Here is a 19894-nt window from a genome sequence, read left to right on the forward strand (position 1 = left end):
TGTCTCCCAAAACACTGGTAGCATAGCACACTGTAGCCTATCGTTGTTACCCCTCGTGATCACCTGACAGCTTCGGAGTTATAGCTTGCTGCCTCTGCCCGGTATCATGAGAAAGCCTGAGAAAAGAACAAAATAAAAAATTGAAGAACAATTTCCCTTGAATAAATGTTGCTTTCAAGAACAATTTCCCTTGAATGAATGTTGCTTTCACACTATTGTACAGTTACGAGATTAAGTAGAACACCATAAATTGGGGAACATCTGTATTCACCGACTTGCTCTAAGAACATGGTTTTTAGGTATATGCAACTTGGTATTGCGTCTTTATATCTGACATTTAAAATTGGCTTGGCACTGCTAGGAATTTATCCTAATGCTGTACACAAAGATATATGGCCAAACCTGTTTATTATAACACTAGTTTTGTTCACTATCAACAAAAAGTGATTTATAGGGTTTTGTCTAAAAATGACAGCAAGTCCAAGAAGTGAAATTCTATGTAGACATTTTAAAAGAATGAGAAGCCGTCATGTATAATTTTTATTTGTCAATCATACCTCAATGAAGCTGAAAGATATTATTGATAGTGGTGATATGTCAGTGGCATTAAGATTTAACTACAAAGCACAAGAGTTTACAGTAGAAGCTGGACGCCAGTGGCTCACGCCTGCAATCCTAGCCACTTGGGAGGCTGAGTTCAGGAGGATCATTGATTGAGGTCATCCAGAGCTAAAAGTTTGTGAGACCTCTTTTCAACTAATAGCTGGGCATGTTAGTGCATGCCTGCCACCCCAAGCTAGTGGGAGGCAAGATCAGAAATACCTGGGTTCCAACCCAGGCTAAAAAACAGTTCACAAAACCCGATCTCAATAGAAGCTGGGCATGGTTTTGCATGTCTGCCATCCTTCCTGGTGCAGGAAGCAGTAGGAGAATTGCTATCCAGTCTGGCCTAAGGAAAGAATAAAAAAGAAAGAAAGCTCCTATCACCAAAATAACCAGAACTAAAAGGGCTTAAGGCATGGCTCAGCAACAGAGCACCTGCCTAGCAAGAGCAAAGCCCTGAGTTCAAAACCTAGTACTATAAAAAAGAAGAGTTTACAATAGAGGAAAAACAGAGAAATAGTACAGTGAACAAATTGTGGTTGATTCATACAATGATATTTAAAATGTAAGGTATGACACTTATTTTCTTTAAATACATAAAAATATTACATAGACAAAAGGCTGGCAGGAAGAAGTGATGCTACTATAATTTTTCCTTTATATATTTCTATGTTTTTTTTGTAATTTTACATGCTGAACTCTTCTTTTAAGGTCAGAAAAACTAAAAATATTATTCTGAAGAAGTACATGCCAATTGATTCAAGGCTTTTAGATGACAAGTCAGAGTAAGGTGAAATAATGCATCAACCTCATTCACTCAGAATCCCTGAAAGATCACGTGCCATGTTAGAGAGTCAGACACTTGGGTCCATTGCTGCAGGTGGTCTTGGAGATCCAGGAAGATTTTACACCTGTATGCTCTGACACAGGAATAGCACCTGTCTCCTGCCTATCATTAAACACAGTGGGGCCACTCTAGGGCCCTTCCCTGCAAAGGGCTCATCCCTCTCACCAACTTGGATCTCAGGATGGGAGAAAAGCAGATTTGGTGGGAGAATACTACCAATTTATGGAACACCATTCAAAATTCTACTGAGTATCTATTTAGAGAACTCAAAATTTGTGCAATACGAAGCAGCAAACTCCATTTCGAGTCAGCATGTGACTCTTGCTACTGTGCTCTATTAACTTGTGCTCCTCACTTCCTTCTTTGTCTCCTTCTCACACTTTCTGTTCTGTCTTTTACAGAGAGGCGTAACTGAACAGTTGGGGTCATATCCCATTCAAATGACCCATCTGTACGTGACCTGCAGCGCGCTATGCCTCTGTAACCACCAGATTCTTTTCCACAGAGCAGTGAATTAGGGAGGATGCACATACATACCCTAAAGGATTTTTGTTCCACTAGAGCCTGTCTTGAATCCATTTATGTATGCTGTCTTCTAAATTCCCTTTTATTCAAATTGTCATCATTTGTTGCTATGAGATATCTCTTCATCCTGGTCTGACACATTTCCATAACGTCGGGTCAACACAGGGGAACGGAACTGGCCATGGGCCTGCAGGAGATCCAAGAAAGAGATTCAGTGGTCCCCTGGGAAAGATGGCCATGCTAGTGATTTGAAATGTGGGCATATTAAAATCATATGAGGAACCTGTTACAAATGAACAGCCCTGGACCCCCATTCATGACCTTATTTTAAAAATATTACTCTAACTTTAACTCTAACTGCCTAATTCAGTGTTTTTAAGATTGGCATCAGACCACCTACATCAGAATTACCTTTTTGCTAAAACTATAGCTGGCTTGCTTTATATGATATACCTGGTATCGTATACCAGCTGCTCTCTACCTTATGATTGTAAGTAAAAATTGTTTAAGTTTAAAATTACTTAAATTGTGTTGTTAATCCATTAATTTAGCAATAACAACAATCTGCAGCTGTACTTTTAAACAGGGGCCCTGCCATACCACACTATCCCCATACATTTCTGAAGTTTTGTCTATTGAATGGCATAGTCAGCTTGCGATTCTTGTCCTTGTCCCCAGAGTCTAAATCAAATGTGTTCTTGTACATTTTCCTGCAGGTATTGTGTGAGTCCACTTGTCATTTTAACTTTTTTCTTAGCTGAATTTCTGGCCTTTAGGTTTTATAGGACTTTATTGCTTTTAGAGGATTTATTTTTAGTCAGCAATAAAAGAGATTTTTTTCTCATCCTTTATTCCTCACCCTTTCTGTTTCTGCCCTCAATTCCCCTCTCCATGACTTCCATCCAGACCCATCTGTTTCTTCTCTTCCTTGGGTCATCTAGTACTATCTTTTAACATCTATGATTCTAAGTATTAATGTATTAGCTAGCAGAGTTTGCATTACTAAGAGTTGTTTTTTAAAGGTGGGCTTCTGTGAAAACATCATTGCGTCCATGAATGCAATGCTCCTATTAAGTTCAAAGCCTGTGCTCGTGACTGGGGTAGGAGACCGTAGTATGCTCATTCTAAACATGATGATAGCCTGCTTAGTGGCTTCCTATATCTAGACTTCATTCTTTTTACTCTCTTGACCCCTACCTCCCCCATTACTCTCCCAGCTGTCTGGTTGGAGTGATCTTTCTTAAGCTCTAACATACATGTTCAGAGTTGTGACACTCTTATTTTCCTGCTGAGATGTATTGGCTGCAGTCCCCCCCAAACATGCAATTCCTGAAGGAAAGTGACTTATTATATCCTCACCCTCCTCTTCCTCAAAACTCCTCTGTTACTTTCTATCATTGAACTTATCACAGCCCGTCTTGTATCTTTTGGATGATCTCTGCTTAACTAAATTATAGCTTTAATAAGAGCCAGGAGCACCTTTGCTTCTTTTGATCTTTACAGAATTTTGTGAAATGTGGTCATTTAGTGATGTTTTTCAACTGAGTTGAATGTTATGCCAAATAGGAACATATATTTTGCCCCAACAGACTTGAGCTTCCAAGAACAGAAAAATGAGGCTGCAAAATGAAGACAGATATTTACAAGCAGAGCGATTGGGTAGGAAAGGTTGGAGAGACTAGCAAGGTATACAAAGAAGTGACAAGAGCCTGGAGCCTGCTTTCAGGACTGGTAGCAAACAACTTTTCTTTTTGGACACAAGGTGGCAGACTGTGTTGACTTCAGTCATCCTTATCAGTCAGCTATGAGATGCTAAAATTTTCTGTCCTATTTTGGAGGCTCATGTGAACCTTACTGACTGAAATGAAGATGTAGATAAAGGGTGGTCCTGACTGCAGAGCACCCTGAGTGCTCGGCTTTTGTGTTTGGACTGGTTTCTCTGCATCTACATTCAAGACCAACGCATTGCACATGTGCAGTGTTTCTACTCTCCCTTAAGTGGATGAAGAAAAGTTGAACCTTGCCAGTGTTTTGAAGACATATCCATGAACCCTCAGGCTTGAAGAGAGGCGATAGAATCTGAGCAAGGAACTGACTTGCAAGTTTTCCACTACATAGACCAGGATAGGTGGCCGTAGATGCTCCCATTGTAATGGTCCAAGGAAGCTTTCACTTTTTGCATTCTCTCATGGTCTTTTTTTTTTTTTTTTACCATCTCAAATGTTTTTCCTATGATCAGACCATTCACATATAAAAGTCCATCATAACCTGAAATACATGTGTCAGGTTTATTTTAATTTATTCACCTGCAGTTTAAATTCTGATATAATTTTCTCCATCTCATTAATTGCTTTCAGGATTTTTTTTGGCTAAAATTTATCTTTTATTTGAAAATCAAAGTAGTAGGATTACATCATTTTATGGAATTTTGATGGCAACGTTGGGTGACATGTGAAGTCTTTCAATGGATACCAAACTCCATTACATCCAGAAGGTGGAAACAAATAAGAGAAAGAAGGTATTCATTGTTTTCATGTTCTACTTAGCATTTTCCCTCCATATGTGTATGTGTGTCACATATGCATACATAATACCTACAAGTGTAGGTATATTTATATACAGATATGTCTCTACAGAATTACATATTAAGTATTTCTATCTATATATATATGCAATATATGGTCATGTTTAGCAACAAAAACTCTGGAACCAGGCTGCCTAGGTACAAGTCCTAGATTACTCGTGAGAATACTTAATTACAGTCTGTGTCTTATCTGTAAAGATACGTGTATAATAGGTAGGCTTTATAGATGGCAACACATACTAACTCTCAGATGGTGTTAGCCGTTGTTATTTGTGTGTGAGGAGAACCTGATCACATTCTATAGGTTATATTGCCACTTTGGTTTAGTGAAAAAGGCCTCAGACTTTTTGAAAGTACCACAGTGTTGTATACTCGTGCTACATACTTACTAAACTCAATAATCTAGGCTCTGCTATCTGGGAGTGTACACTTGAAAAGGCAAGAGGAATAACATAGACCATTCTTTCTCTGGCCTTTCTCCCCTTTCCTTTTCTCCTGACCCTTCTCCTTTAGAAGAACATCAAGGATGGAGACTATATTGGCTAGGAATTCAACTCATCCATCAGCAACAACAAACAAACAGTGCCAAACACTGTTCACAATTATTTTTCTCAGAACAAGGACCCTGGAAAGAGGCAGTAGCTGATGGGGTGGGTTCTGTGGCCTCATAAAAAGTTATAAATGAAGCCAGGCACCAGCAGCTTACGCCTGTAATTCTAGCTACTTGTGAGGCTGAGATGGGGAGGAGTACAGTTCTGAGGCCAGCCTGGGCAAAAAATTCACAAGACTCCCATCTCAACCAATAGATGGGTGTCATCCCAGCATTGGTGGGGAACATAAAATAGAAGGAGTTTGGTTCAGGCCAGCCTGGACAAAAAAGTAAGACTCTATTTCAAAAATAACCAGAGGAAAAAAGGCTCAAGGTGTGTCTCAAATGGTAGAGAGCCTGCCTAGCAAGTCAGAATTCCTGGGTTCAAACCTTAGTACCACCAAAAGTTACAAACGTGCAACAGAGGAAAGAACCCAGAAAGATATAAAACAGGCAAAGCTGGCATGGGTAGAGTGCGATGGGGACACTCAGGCTGTACCCAACAGATGCAGTTTACACCACTGCAGAACTAATCTTGTCACCTCTGCAATGAAGTACCATAGGCAACAGAGTTTACTATAGGCCATTTAATTGTACATTGTCACAGAGAAATATTGTTATTTTCACATCTACAGAGCAAACAACATAGCAAGGCATTTGTGACATTCACAAACTATTTTTAAATGACACCTATTTAAATGTTACTTAATGAGTTTTATTTTCTTAAGAAAGCATTATAACTGAATAGAATTTCATACTAAAGCCATTAAAATAGCAAAAATTCCTGTGAGGAGACTGGGCTGGTTGCCCTGCTCAGTTTCCTACTCTGTTTTCTCTCCCTGTGCCCTGCCACTTGGGCTTTCATCTATGCTCAGACCGGTGTTCAAATGGCCTTGGCAGTGGGGAGGGATTCGTAGGAGACTAGTCACCATCACTCTCACTTGAACTGCCACTCTCAGAAGACTCACTACTGTCGTCCCTTTTAGAGGAGTTAAAACTTCTGTTGGAATGGGATTTTCTGTAACCCCAGGAGCCTCTCCTTTGTGACATTCCCTTACTCCGTGTGGAATTATTTTGTCCATGGGGTCCATAATGGTTTTTTCTGCTATGTGTTATTATATTCCTCTCATTATTGGGGCCATTGTAGGAACCCATTTCATTATCAAGACCATGAGAAGGAATCAGCAGGCCCTGACTTTTACCCTGACTAGAAAATCTTTGTTTTTCACTTAAGGTTACTTGGTTCCTATTAGATTGTTCTGTACTTTTTCTAGAACTTGCTTTGCCACTTTTAGGAATTTCATTGTAACTGGCACTTTCACTGGCATCTCTGCCACCTACTGTCACTTTCTCTTTTGAAGGCACATTCAGATAATGAAGCTCTACTTTCCCTTGGTGAGCATTCTGGCTGCTGGCATCCACTCTATTTCCTTCTTTCCCAGGGAGTTCCCTAAAACTGGTGCTGCCTATGATGTCATTACTGCTGTCTACAAGGCTCACATCAACACCTGCCTCTTTGGCTCCGATGGCATTTCTACCATGTCCTTCTCGCTCTGGGATCTCGTTATAACCTGGCCCTCCCATGACAGGGTTCCTAGTCTCAGCTTCACCTGGGCCTGAAAGTCCTGTTTGAATATCTGTACTGTCTAGGTCAGGATCCATAGCTCCTCCTTTGCCATGAATGTCGTTAAAAGGTTGACCATCCCCACTGAAAGGAGAAATGTCATTGTCACCTCTCTCCTGAAGATCTGTGTAACCACTGCCTTCAAAGTCACTGGGGACTTTTTGGATCTTGGGGAGACGTTTCAGGTGGTAAGCATTGCGTCTGATGTGACGGGTGCTCTTGCTTTTTACTGGGCTATTCTGGGCTGGGGGAGCTCCTTGATCGTTCTTTTTATCTTTTGAATGGGTTTTAGCATAGTGGACACCTGCTGGCATTTTGCCTAAAACATTCTTAGGTTTCTTCTTGTGTTCTTCCCGCCACAGTTCAGCCACAGTCACTGGCCTCATCACCTGCTGCCTGTTATTTCTTCTGAGAGCTGCACCATATTCTTCTTGGTCACGTAGCTTGCTCACGGTGTCATCTCCATCCTCAGTCCCTGTCTTCCCAGTGGAGTGAGAGTACATGGACATCATTAGGTCATCGTAGGCATTCCCTTCATATCGGATACCATAGTCGTCATTTGGTGTCGGTCTAGTTGAAGAAAGATTTGAGAATTCACTTCTTCGGTTATTGTCATTGACTTCAAAAAGGAACAAATCATCCTCCCTTTCCTGGATAATATTTTCTTGCGGTGTTTGCTCTTGATTTCTTCCCTTGTCGAAATGATGAAGTGCAATATTGTCTTTGCTTTTTTCTTCCTGCTAAAGTATAATTTTCAGCATGATTATTTTATGTAAAACTTTAAAATCTGATAAATCTTAGACAATATTTTAAAAAACCTAGCAATCATATTCTTAACAAAAAGTGTATTAGCTCAATAGGGGTTTATTGATAGAGACCCTGGAATGGACCTATGCAGGTTTCACAGAGAAAGAAAAAAAGTGCAAGGCTTGATGGATGGGTAAAATGCAGAAGGGCGATGGTGAGACTAGTTCAAGGGTAAGTGGCAGAGTCAATTGTTTGGAAATAGGAAATAGTTAAACACAGTATCAATAAATGTATATGGCTGGAGTGGCAAAATCCTAAAAAGGAGAAAAAGAAATAATTTGGAAATGTAGATCGGGGGCAGAGTCGGATGGAGGACCTGAATTTAAGAAGGTGATTAAAGAGCATGATATTTGTGTAGTGAGCAGTGAGTCCTTAAAAGTGAAATGAATTTCATGTTTTTAAATTCATTATTTTCCTCTCTCTTTAGCCCTCCCCCTTTGCCTTGCTCATCAGAGGTAGTCATTTGCCTAAAGTACAATTTTTCTTTTCTTATGAAAAAAATTCTGTAAATAAGAGATTTTAAGTAATACTCAGCTTCTGACTTTCAAACAAAAGATTTTGGACATGTCTGCAATCCCAGCTACTCAAGAGGCAGAAATCAGGAGAATCTTGGTTTAAGCTTCAAGGCCATCCTCGTAAAAAAGTTAGTGAGACTCTATCTCAGCAAACAAACTGGGTGTGGTGGTGCACTTCTATAATTCCAGCTATGCAAAAGGTATAGGTAGGAGGATCACAGTCTGAAGCCTATCCTAGGCAAAAACATGAGACTCTATCCAAAAAGATAAATAAAGCAAAAAAGGGGTGGAAGTGGGAGTCAAGTGGTAGAGTGCCTGCCTACTTCCTACCAGTACCATGTATATGTATACACATGTATATGTATCTACATATGTGTAGATACATATATAAATGCATATATAATATATGTCAAAAAGTTTTGAAATTCCACCTGTTTTATAAGAATTCATTAATTTTCTTTTCTAATGAGCTAGATTAAGAGTTCTCAAATGAGCATTTACCAGAATCATTTGGAAGGCTTGCGAAAACAAAGATTGTGGGGCCCCTTGGCCAGGGTTTCCCACTCTGTGTGTCTGGAGTGAGACTCTGGAATTTATATTTATGGCAAAGCTGTCAGATGATCTGAAGCTGCTGACCTAGGGACCACACTGTGAGACCTTCTGTTACAGACCATAAGTTTTAGTAACAGAGCTCCTGGAGAGAAAAGTCCCCGAGAGGAAGATGGATGGAAAGAGAAAGTGGAGGACAGGGGAGTGGTTGTGCCTGTGTCTCTCTCCTAGTTGTGGGGAGGCTCTGTGAGTCCACTGCTCCATAGTCTGTGCTTTGCCTCACTGGGAGCAGCCAGGTTTCTGGAAGCTTGGCTGCACTATGCAGTCAAGAAGAAAGGGGCTGAACTCACTCTGCCCCTTTTAGCTCACCATTTCCCTGAGTACCTGAGAGTCTGTTCTGGAACTTTCCAGGGTGTTCCCACATAAGGATGAGGTGGCTGTAAGAGGAGCAACGTAGACAGAGTGCATACTATTGGGACAAATGTGAATCATACTCAAGCAAGAAGAGGATTAAATTGCCTGTGAGAACCAAGAGAAGTGAATGGCCGCTGGGCCCCCATGGGGACTATGTTGATTGGATCCTAAACTATAGTGGGCTGTGACTTCCTCTTAAGATGCCAGCCAGGCAAGCATCACACAAGTGGTCAGCAACATTGCTCCATGCTGTCTGGACTTCCAAGTCTTCCCCTCCCATATGGCATGTTTATACAGATTGTATAGGACATGTAGTGGGTGGTATAGGTCACACCTGATGCCACCTTAGAGAAAGAGGGTTCTTTATCTAAAAGAGCTGAAAGACTTAAAGTACTACTTAAATTGTCAGACAGTCTTAAGTTTAGGCAGGCTGAAGTGAACTTATGCCTCCTCCCTCCATTAACTCACATTAACTGTAAATAGATAAAGGCCTTACTGACTTTCCACCCCCACCCCTGCTGTAGTATGATGTCGAATTTACAAAATCCAAATAAGAGATACTTGTTGAGGAACCAAGATGAGTATGAAATTGGCCAAGTGCTACATGGAAGAAGATGACTTTTTGAAAGGCAAAGGCAGGTGTCCTGCAGGTGTTCGGAGGGGTGACACGTGCAGTTCTCTCTTGTTAGGTCACTGTGTTAAGAACCAGCATCTGACTATGGAGTCCTTTAGCTTGTGGGGTCCTGTGTCACCACTCAGACTGTGATATGGCCTAATTACTACCCTCCTCACCTGTTTTCACTAACACAGCTTAATTTGGTCTTGTCTTTTTGGGCCACACTTCAGCCTTGTGGCTCGTGTTGAGCACGTGAACATCTTCTTGCTTGTGTTAATTAAGGATGTGAAAGTAGATGAGAGCTGTCAGACTGAGAAAAAGAGGAGTCAGCCGGAAGCTCCTGCATTTGGAGCAAGTGTGCAGAAAAATAGCAAAGAAAAGAGTGCAATTAGATTCAGAGAGGCCAGAATCACAGGAAGTAGCAAGCAAGAGGTGTCAGATGGTTTTTCTTAATCCCTCAGCCTGGGATTAAAATTAGCTGTGCTAGGTCAGCTTCCCAGCTGTGCCAGGCATGTGATCTTGGGAGCCTTATTTTATCTCTTTGCACATCAGCCTTTTTAGCTGTAAAATAATAAAAGGATACCTCTTGGGATTAGTGAGAGAATTGAATGATTTTATTAAATAATATAATGCATGTAAAGCACCTAGTGCAATGTCTATCATCAAACAAGTTCTAGATGAAAAAGAGTAACTATTACTTCATTCAGAAGGGCAGAGCCTCCTATGAAATGATAGGGTGTTTTCCTACATAATGTTAATGATAGCTGTTTGATTGTAGCATGCATAACTGATCTCTCAGTGGCTAGAGCTATCTAACATGGTTGTAGTGGCAGGGGAAAATAAGCTCATTCTGGACCCCTCTGCCCATGTACTGTCCAAATGTTGCCTTCTGGCTGCAGGTTCTGCAGGCTTGTGGCCCCTGGTGACATTGTCTCTCTCTCTCTCTCTCTCTCTCTCTCCCCGCCCCCCAAATTGGAATATAGGAATAGTGGAGACAGTGTGGAAACTGTTAATCAGCTGATGCTTGAAGCTTAGGAAGCTCATGCCACCCTTCTGTAAGTGCCAGCTTACACTGATTGTAAGATATAATTTGAAATGATTTATTTGTGGAAGTTATGACACCTTTATTCACTAATTTTTATATTGTCAGGTGTACTCTGAAAATAGATAAGAATTTGCTATGAAAAAATAGAAACTTCATAGAGGGCTCTTCTGAATAAAAAGTGATTTAAGCTTTTGGCTTTAAGTTACTGGGTACTGGAAATGGAGTATAATAGTCGCATCGTGACTTTTTTCTCCCTACCCTGAAGTGCAAAGTTTTGTTTTATTTTTAGTGCTTTTACTAGTTTTAAAGATTGGGCTAGGGACATGACTCAAGTTTAGTATTGAATAGCTGCCTAGCAAGCTCAAGGCCCTGAGTTCACAACCCAGTACAGCACACACACACACACACACACACATATACATTTCCCTAGAAGCTTGAATAGATTTCTTTTATAAAGAAAAACCTGCAAAACACGTCCTCTCTGGGGGTTGGCACTAGTGGGAGTGGGAGGATGTAAGGAAAGGGTGTGGGAGGATTAATATGGTGGAAATACTATGTACTCATTATGAAAAGGAAAAATGAGACCTGCTGAAACTGTTTTAGGATGAGGGAAGAGGGGATAAAGGGGAAAGATGGAGAGGGTGAATTCAACTATGATATATTGTAAGAAGTTTTACAAATGCCACAATGTACCCCCAGTATGACAATAAAAAGCAATTTTAAAAAAGAAAAACATGAAACTTTTTAAACTGGGGGTTGAACCAGGGCTTCCTGCTTGCTAAGCAAGCATTCTACCCCTTGAGCCCAAACCTGTTTTTTGTTTTCTTGTTTTGTTTTGGTTTTTTTTTTTGGATGTTTTGGTTTTTTGTGTGTTTGGGTTAGGATATCATTAACTTTGGGCTGATATCGAACTAGCAGTTCTCCTACCTTCACCTTCTGAGTAACAGGGATGGGACTACAGGTGTGTACCACAGTGCTGTGCTGAATTTTTAAACTGTGGTATGTAACAGTTAACCATGTGTTGGAGAAAATATTAAAAAGTAGAAAACCCTTTCTTTTTTACATTTGCTTATGTTATGTGATTTCTAGTCGTGTCATTGACTATATGATGATGGTCTGAGTCAGTTGGCTGTTCTGCTTCCCTGTGCTCTGCTTTTCCATTTCCATGTTTTTGTTCCTGGTATTTTTTCTTAGAGAACGGCCTCTCCCACTCACTTCTGTTTCCTCAAATCTGATTCATCTTCCAAGTGCTGGTTCAATACTTCCATATGTAGCTTTCCCTCAGTACTAACCATGAACTAATTTCTTTCTACTCCAACTCCCTGAAGCATGATTTTTTTGGGGGGTCACAACTCACATGGTCCTATCCCCATTCTGTCTTGTGTTCCAATGATTTTTGCAAGTGCCTTTTATTTGTTTTCTAACTCTAAGACCCTAAAGAGAAAGAATTAAGTTTGCTCAGTCATATTATTTCACATAATATTTTATACAATTGAAAGAGTCAACATATATGATCACAACAAATAAGTTTTAACTAATTTTAACAGGCAGTTACATGCAGCCATGTAAAGGATATTGAGCAGAAGAAAATAGCATTCTAAAGGGAATCTCTGACTTCCACGGGAAGTGAAGATACACTTGGAAAAGCAAATAGTCTCTTGGCTGATGGTATTAGAAGCTGTTTCCTGCCCTTGGGGCAATGACTGTGCAAGAAGAGACTGAATAAAAAGAATTATTGTAATCCCAGTAACAAAGGCCTCATTCTTTCTCTTCTGAGCATCCCAACATAGATGCAGTCATCTGTGGAATGAATTTAAGATGCACTAAACTGTGTAATCTTTTACCTTTCTTTCCCTGGTGAAATCCCACCATTAGAGAAAATGGTAAGATATGCCTGGAAATTTCCCTCATAAAAAAACCTAATGTCCTTCAGATGAAACACCTCAGCAATCCATTGGCATCTGGGAGTCCCACAAAATCCACACCTGCAGTAGAGGGTCCTGAAGCACAGCAGAATTTGGAGCAGAGTATGGGGCGGGGTCAGGAAAAATTCTGGAACACAGAGCTGCATAGTAGGGAGGCTTAATGAACCTGGGAATGTGAGGCAATGGAGCACCAGCTACAGATGGAAACCCCAGAGCAGGCAAAGACAAATTTTGTCTCCCCTACAATGTCCCCAGGGGTTAGTCCATTGTGTTAAAGGACCTTCCCTCAAAGATACAGCTTACCTTTATGTCACTTTGATTTTTCTTCCCTGGTGACGTGTACACACACTTAAAAATATAAAGCCCATGTTTTTCATGATGGCTCTTATCCATTGTCTACAAAAACACAACACTGTATTAAAGTGGGTTTGTCTGTTACTAAGATTTTTTCTATATTTCTTTCCAATAGTATATGACTTAAGGAGAAGTTGAATTCTGCCTCTGAAAAGGGTAGTACTTCGTATGACCACAGGAGGGGTGTGTCAGCCAGCTTCTGAACACTGTCCCTTCTCTCTTTCTACACATCTCCAGATAAGTCTTCCCTCAATGTGACTGTCAATTGCTTCTCATCCCAACGAGTATCAATTTTGCAGCCAAATTTCAATGCAAATGGAACAATGGAAATAGGTTCATGTGGGAGAGGTGAGGAGGTTAGGAGAAAGGCGGGTTTCACAAAATTCCTGTCTGATGTTCAGTTGGCAAAACACAGCATGAGCAGTCTATTAACAGTTTGCAGTCTGGGCCTTTGAAATTTTCAGCTAAGATGAAGGACAGAAGATTGTTAGTTCTTAGAACAGAATTTTTCAAGACTGCCAGGAAGAACGGTGCAGGCAGATGTAATTTGGTGGCATGCAATCTGAGAGTATTTGCTTAATTTTCTGGATGCATATGGCAAATTAATTCCATGTAAATGGAATTCCCCATTAAGACCTGTTAACTACTTTTATTGCCCCCTAATTTATCAGTTTGCTCTCACGTGCACATGTGGGGATATTGTTTGCTAATACAATATCTCAGAATTGCTATTCATCTATTCCTCTGAAAGTTGCCTAGAAAACCATTTTTTTTCATTTGAAGGAAGAAATCGTGGTGAAGAGAAATATCTCCATTTGGAATGTCTTCCTTCTTTTCTATCACACATTGTATGAATTATAAAACTTGATTAGTTGTAATATGCCACAATGAATTATAAAACTTGATTAGTTGTAATATGCCACAATTCTGTTGAATAATTTTTACACTTCCTTTCTAAGTACCAAAGAATATTTTGGCAGTTAAGATTTTCTTATTGACTTTTTTCTTTACAGAGCCAAAATAGAGTTAATTTGAGAAGAATAATTCTGTTTACCTTCTGTTCTTCCACATAGCCTTGACTAGTCTTCACAGTCTGTGGTTGAAGTGTCTGCAAGGAAATAAGGGACACGACTTCACCAAATAGAACATTCTTTAATTCATTTCTTCAAACAACAAATGTTTCCTTTATTTTTCATTTACTGAGTTGTGTTATTAAATGTGGAAAATCATTCTGACCAAAAGATGGATTCTTTCATTTGTTCCTGAGTGTTAAGAAAGAGATCTACCAGAGGTCAACAGCAGCATCTCCACTATAGAATCATATTCCAGCACAGAGAACCACCACATGGCACATGGCACTCCAGGTGAGGTGGCTTGGTGGCCATGTAAAAAGAAGTTTTCACTGGCAAACTGAAGATGTTGGGTATAAAGCAAACTAAACTCCAAGTTCAGTGATGTGGACTGTGTGTGTGCATTGAGGGAGTAAATTCAGCCATTGTTATTTTGAATTTAGAGATGATGGTGCTGATGGTACAGGAAGAGTCAAATCATAGCCCTGCATAAAGGATGCACCCAGTGATGGGTCCTCAGCTTGCCAATCACTTGGCTGGACATTTTGTTCAGGGAACGGAGAATGGAGGTGGCCAGTGATTTGGAACAAATGCCTTCTCTTGAATTGACCTGAAAGTATCAAATTTTCTCAAGGGCTCCTGGAGGTGAGGGGTCACTACTGAAGTTGAGAAAGACCAGAAACTACAAAGAAATAGGTCCAGGTAGCTGATCCAGGCCTTTACCCAGTGTGCCTCCTCAGGGCACACAGAACGGCACATAAGAATTCTGAAGCAAGTTTTCTGTGAAGGAAGCAAAAGTGTAACAACGCTTTAATTCTCAGTATTTTTATTTCCCTGTTTCTTTTTGATACTCCTAGCTAGTGCTTATGTGGCCAGAGAAACCAATGAGTAGAACACATTTGCATTTCCGTGTGTGTTGAAGTGGAGGCAGGCATCATGGTGGATCAGTCATAGAGGAGAGAGAAGCCTTAGGAAAAGATTTAAAAAAGAAGTAAATAGTCAGAGGGTTACCTAGTCCGCGATCCTATTCACCGAGCAAGTGTTTTTCTTGAATTAATGTTAAAGTCATGGATTTTTTGTTTTTCTGACTGGACTCTGATTGATGACATCATATTAGAAATATAAACTTGTAAGTTTAGTAAAAGTACCCCATTGCCTGAACTCTAAGATATAGCTGCTTAATATTCCATTTCATTCTAGAAACTAACAAGAGTTTATCAATGATACCTTGTATTTATAGAACATGCTATATTTATACAGCACTTTACAGTTTGTAAACTACTTTTTCATAGAAATCTCATTTGAGTCCTATAGTAACCCCTGTGAGACTAGTGGTAGGAGAAACAAAATTGCCTGCACACACACACAGCTGGCAGTGGTAGAAGTAAAGGAAATATTTTAACCTGAATCCTATGTCAAAGTCTGAGGATTAAAGTAGTAACAGTTAAAGTAGTCGCATTTGAAAGAACACTTACTAATAAAAGGATATGTTTCTGAAGTTTTATTAAATGTCTTCAAGATTATTTTATAATTTCTTTATATATTGTGTTTCTTATGTTGGTTCTCATAGGATCTTGTGCATATAAATTTAGATCATTGTATCATTCTTCACTCATAACAAAACAGAGAAAATAGTTCTGGAAATGAGGCCATAAGAAGAAGAAAGTAGAAAGATGAGGTGAATACTAAGAAAAATAAAGAAATGAAAGTATGGGCATCTTCATACAGAACACACATGTGCACTCACACATATGTCTTATCTACATATTAAAAAATACACTTGACAATATAGAGTGTCCTAGTACAGTTCATGACTTATTGTGACTTAGAACAGTCTTTATAGTCTAACTGCATATTGATGAATAGTAATTGAACTGCATGTCTTCATAATCATCTTTTATTGTCTCACATTTTAAAATGGATACTTGGCTATAATTTTAAGACATATAAGTGACAGTATATACTAGTTTTTACTATTTACTACTTAATAAAATGGAATCTATACATATGGAGAAAACATCACGTTAACCATTGACAATGCCAAATTTTGCCTCTCTGCCCTTGTTGAGATCTTCATTTGAAATCTGCTCCCCTGACACCCACTTGGCCATTGTCCTGGCCTTCAATGTGGTCCTGAAACCGACATGACATCGTCTGCCTCTGAAAGGAAAGCTGGCACCCTCTTTTGACCAGTGGTCACTGGATTGATGTTGACACAACACTTTACTGGAAAATGGTCAGGAAGAACCAATCCAGCTGTTCCCTGGAATGTGTTGTTCAAAATAAATTCATCCACAGCTGGTCAGATTGAACTGGGTCAGCAAGACCCACACTCCCACCATCCTGCCCCAGTGTGTGTCTCTGCAGTCCTGATTAAGCTAGGTCATGTGGATTGGACTTGAAAGATGTCTGTTTTAAGCAGTGCAGTCCCGAGACTATGTGAGAATGTATGCTGCCGTGAGTTGGGGTGAGGATGCTTTTCCCAACTTCTGTGTCCTCACCAAATGTTATGGTTCATTCTTGTCAGTCTGGTTACCCAACTGGTCGCCCACTTGCTCAGGACCTATATTTAAGCAAAGTTGGCAATAGTTGTTCCCATGGTTCTTCAACCAGAAAGGTTACTCTGAGGAGCTAGGACACTGCTGAGACACTATCTAATTAGCACTGTGTCTGCATTGCAGAAAATGTCTGTAGTGCTCAGCATTGTCACAGGATAATTTGGTCACATCCTGAACACTCATCTGGGTGAGTCAGAAAAAGAAAGAAGACACAAAGGCAATAGGAGCTTGATTTGGGTGAAATTCATGGGTTCTACTTCTATCTTTAGCCTTACTGATGAAGAGAACCTCATTAGGAGGATTCCATAGTACTGAGATACTGCAAAAATACAGAAGCACTCTCGTCCCTCTGTATTGTCATTTATTTACAAAGTGGGTTAGCTTTAATATATTAATATCAAATTCTTGAAGTTTGTAATAAAATATCAACAGGTTCTTTTGATGTGTAATAATATAAGTCTTTGAGTCTTACTCATTAGTCTCAGCTGACTTCAAACATTGCGGCTGGCTATCGGTTTTCTCAAAAGTAATGTTTTCAGTGTTCCTTAAAAGGCAACAGAGTGGTATATTGTAACTCGGCTCATTTATTGAGGCCTCCTTAACTGTAGGCATCTGGATTAAGTGCTAGATGCTTTCTATTTGCTTTGATATTTTATTGTAACTGAATTAGAAAAATGCTACTAGTTAAAATAGACATTCTAAGAGAGAGAGAGAGAGAGGGAGAGAGAGAGAGAGAGAGAGAGAGAGAGAGAGAGAGAAACTTATATGAAACACTAGTGAATTTGTAAATGCTTACCGGTGCTGCCCAGGTCACACTGAGAAGGAGCAGTCCTACGTAGACAACCTGCATCTTTGTGAATCTCTGTGAAAATACAGCAGTATCTTACCCTAATGCACTGCCAATGATGAATTGCAGCTATAAAAAACGCAGAGATATATACAAGCATTCTCCCTACCAGTGGTCCATTTCCTTTGAGTAAATATACTTATTTTATATGTTATATCAATAAGGTTAGTATGTATATATAAATATTTTTGCATAATTTACTTATATCCAAGTGTGGCTATTTTAATCTAACTTTCGTATATCTTGTTATATTAATGTGAAAGTGAAAACTATTGAATATAATTAAAATAATAGTAAATAGAAATGAACTTTATAGATACATTTATTTGCTGTGTTGTCAGTCCTACATTTTTCCTCTTGTCTTTAGAAAGACATCATTAAGTATTTGTGTAATTCAAAGCTACAGTAATTTAACATAGCATCTCATAACAGATTCTTTAAGTGGGTCAAGGTGGCAGAAACCACTGTGGGGAATGAAGTCTTTTCTGGTTCCAGGCTGGTGCCCCAATATGTGTCCTCATATTCATTACCAATGTGTCTGAATTGTCACCACAGGGAGCTGGAGAATGACACAATTTATGTAATACTTATACTAAGAGCTAGTATTTATTAAACATTGAAAGGAGCCTCACACTGCTGTATGAATTTTACATGTATTTAATTACTTGAACCTCACAAGAACCAGATGAGCCTGGAAGCACCATGTGTCTGTTTTATAGATACAAACAGAAGTATCAAATAAGTTTCCTCAGAGCTCACAGATACTAAGGACAGAACTGGGATTGGTATCCAGGCCATGAGACAATAGAACTAGCATTCTTAACCCAGGATCTATGCCATCTCAAGTGAGGTTCGTTCTTTTGTCTTCTTAGAGAAATACCTACATGTAGTTGACTTAAAGACAAAGCATATTTTGTATGGGGCTCAACAAAACTGTGTTTAAAATGCAACATTCAGTTATGGATGAAAGTACACATTTACAGTTTCAGAAGTATATTAACACTATCTACTTAAGTAGTAACCAGATTTTTAAAAATGCCAACAGAGCTTTGGACTAACATTTGGACTTTTGGTTTTGATGGCATTAAATACTTTACTAACTGCCAGATAGACGTGTAGTAACCAGTATGAAAATAAAAAATTTATATTGTTCTTTGTAAGTACTTGGGGGAAAACACTTTTAATGGGAAAAGTAACTTAAATATTCTTTCAATCTTCAAACATTTCAAAGTAAAAACTTTAACTTGGAGAGATAAATAAGAGTAATAAATATATTCTGAAATCCTAGGTTATTTTCATCTAAACTAATGCAATGTTAATTCAAACTATAATTAAACCTTCTGAGCATTTTATAGATCAGGACAACAGAAGTTCAGTTATGAAATAAATTAATGATGGTCAGTAAACTATTTAGCATAGATAAGGTTTGAAGATACAAATGTGATTAGGTTCTCCTGTTTCTGGTTTGCAAACTGCTTTGTGAAAATATAGAGTAAAATTATAGTAGTTGAGTTCCTGTGGATCTTGAAACTGCCGATAGTCAAGTCAAAGGGAAAGTTGCTGCCACTTTCAACTTTAGTTGACGATTTTTAGAGTTGGCAGCACACTTCCTGTTTTATAAAACAGAGTACTGAATATTATGGTAGAAGATATTTTCAATTTGCATTTCTTTCCACTAACAATATCCTGCTCAGTGTAGCAAACACCTTGAAAACATGAACAGACAACTATGACATCAACTTATTTGCTATGGAGAGCCAAATTACCTGGTGTCCTTTACCTTCAGGAGACCTGGCTTCTTCTGCTGGATTAGCAGTCTCTGGGCATTTTGCTGAAATTTAAAGATTGCCAGTGCTCCTGATGTCCAATCAGCACTGGCCCACTTAGCACCAGCAAACAATTTGTCACGAATGCCCACAGATAACCACAGGGGCAAAGTAATTTTAACCTAAAAATGTTTTTGTGGTGGAAAGCTGCTATCAAATGTTCCAGAAAGTGGAAAAAACAGAAAATATAAATATTCCAATTCACATACCATGTTGTCAGGTAATTAGAATTGATTTCAGAACTATTAATTATGACTAACTGGCGGCCTAACAACTTTAAAAACAATAATGGGCCTTTTTAAACTATCAAGCTTATAAATGGAAGAATACTTTTGTATTGTTTTAGGTAGAAAGTTTATAATCTCAATTGTGTCTGAATGAAATTCATAAGCAACAAATATTTAGAGTACTTTCTATGTGGTAGGCACTAGCGAAACAATAATGAACACAACAGAAAATCCCTGCCTTCATAGAGCTCACAATGCAGTGGAGGAGACAGACAATAAAGAAAGGTAACATGTTATGTGAGACAGTGACATAGGTGAAGTCTAAAGAGAAGTATTTCAGGAAGGGAGACAAGGATTGGGTGTAAGGAA

The 19894-nt window shown here is 39.1% G+C and overlaps 1 protein-coding gene across 2 annotated transcripts; it reads right to left on the reverse strand.

Annotated features, from left to right (window-relative positions):
* Window positions 1–5596: 5596 nt before the first annotated feature.
* On the reverse strand, window positions 5597–19373 carry Mepe (matrix extracellular phosphoglycoprotein). Of its 2 annotated transcripts, XM_020155185.2 has the most exons (5): window positions 19239–19373; window positions 17422–17487; window positions 14052–14105; window positions 12947–13039; window positions 5597–7512 (listed from the first exon to the last, which is right to left on the reverse strand). In XM_020155185.2, the coding sequence occupies exons 2-5, from the start codon at window positions 17473–17475 to the stop codon at window positions 6070–6072; spliced, it is 1644 nt and encodes a 547-aa protein (XP_020010774.2). In that variant the 5' UTR covers window positions 17476–17487; window positions 19239–19373; the 3' UTR covers window positions 5597–6069. The 2 variants fall into 2 exon arrangements, with proteins under 2 accessions (XP_020010774.2, XP_073897173.1); XM_074041072.1 differs by lacking the exon at window positions 12947–13039.
* Window positions 19374–19894: the final 521 nt, after the last annotated feature.

The sequence above is a fragment of the Castor canadensis genome, chromosome 9 (assembly GCF_047511655.1).
Source record: "Castor canadensis chromosome 9, mCasCan1.hap1v2, whole genome shotgun sequence".
NCBI classification, from domain to species: Eukaryota; Metazoa; Chordata; class Mammalia; order Rodentia; family Castoridae; genus Castor; species Castor canadensis.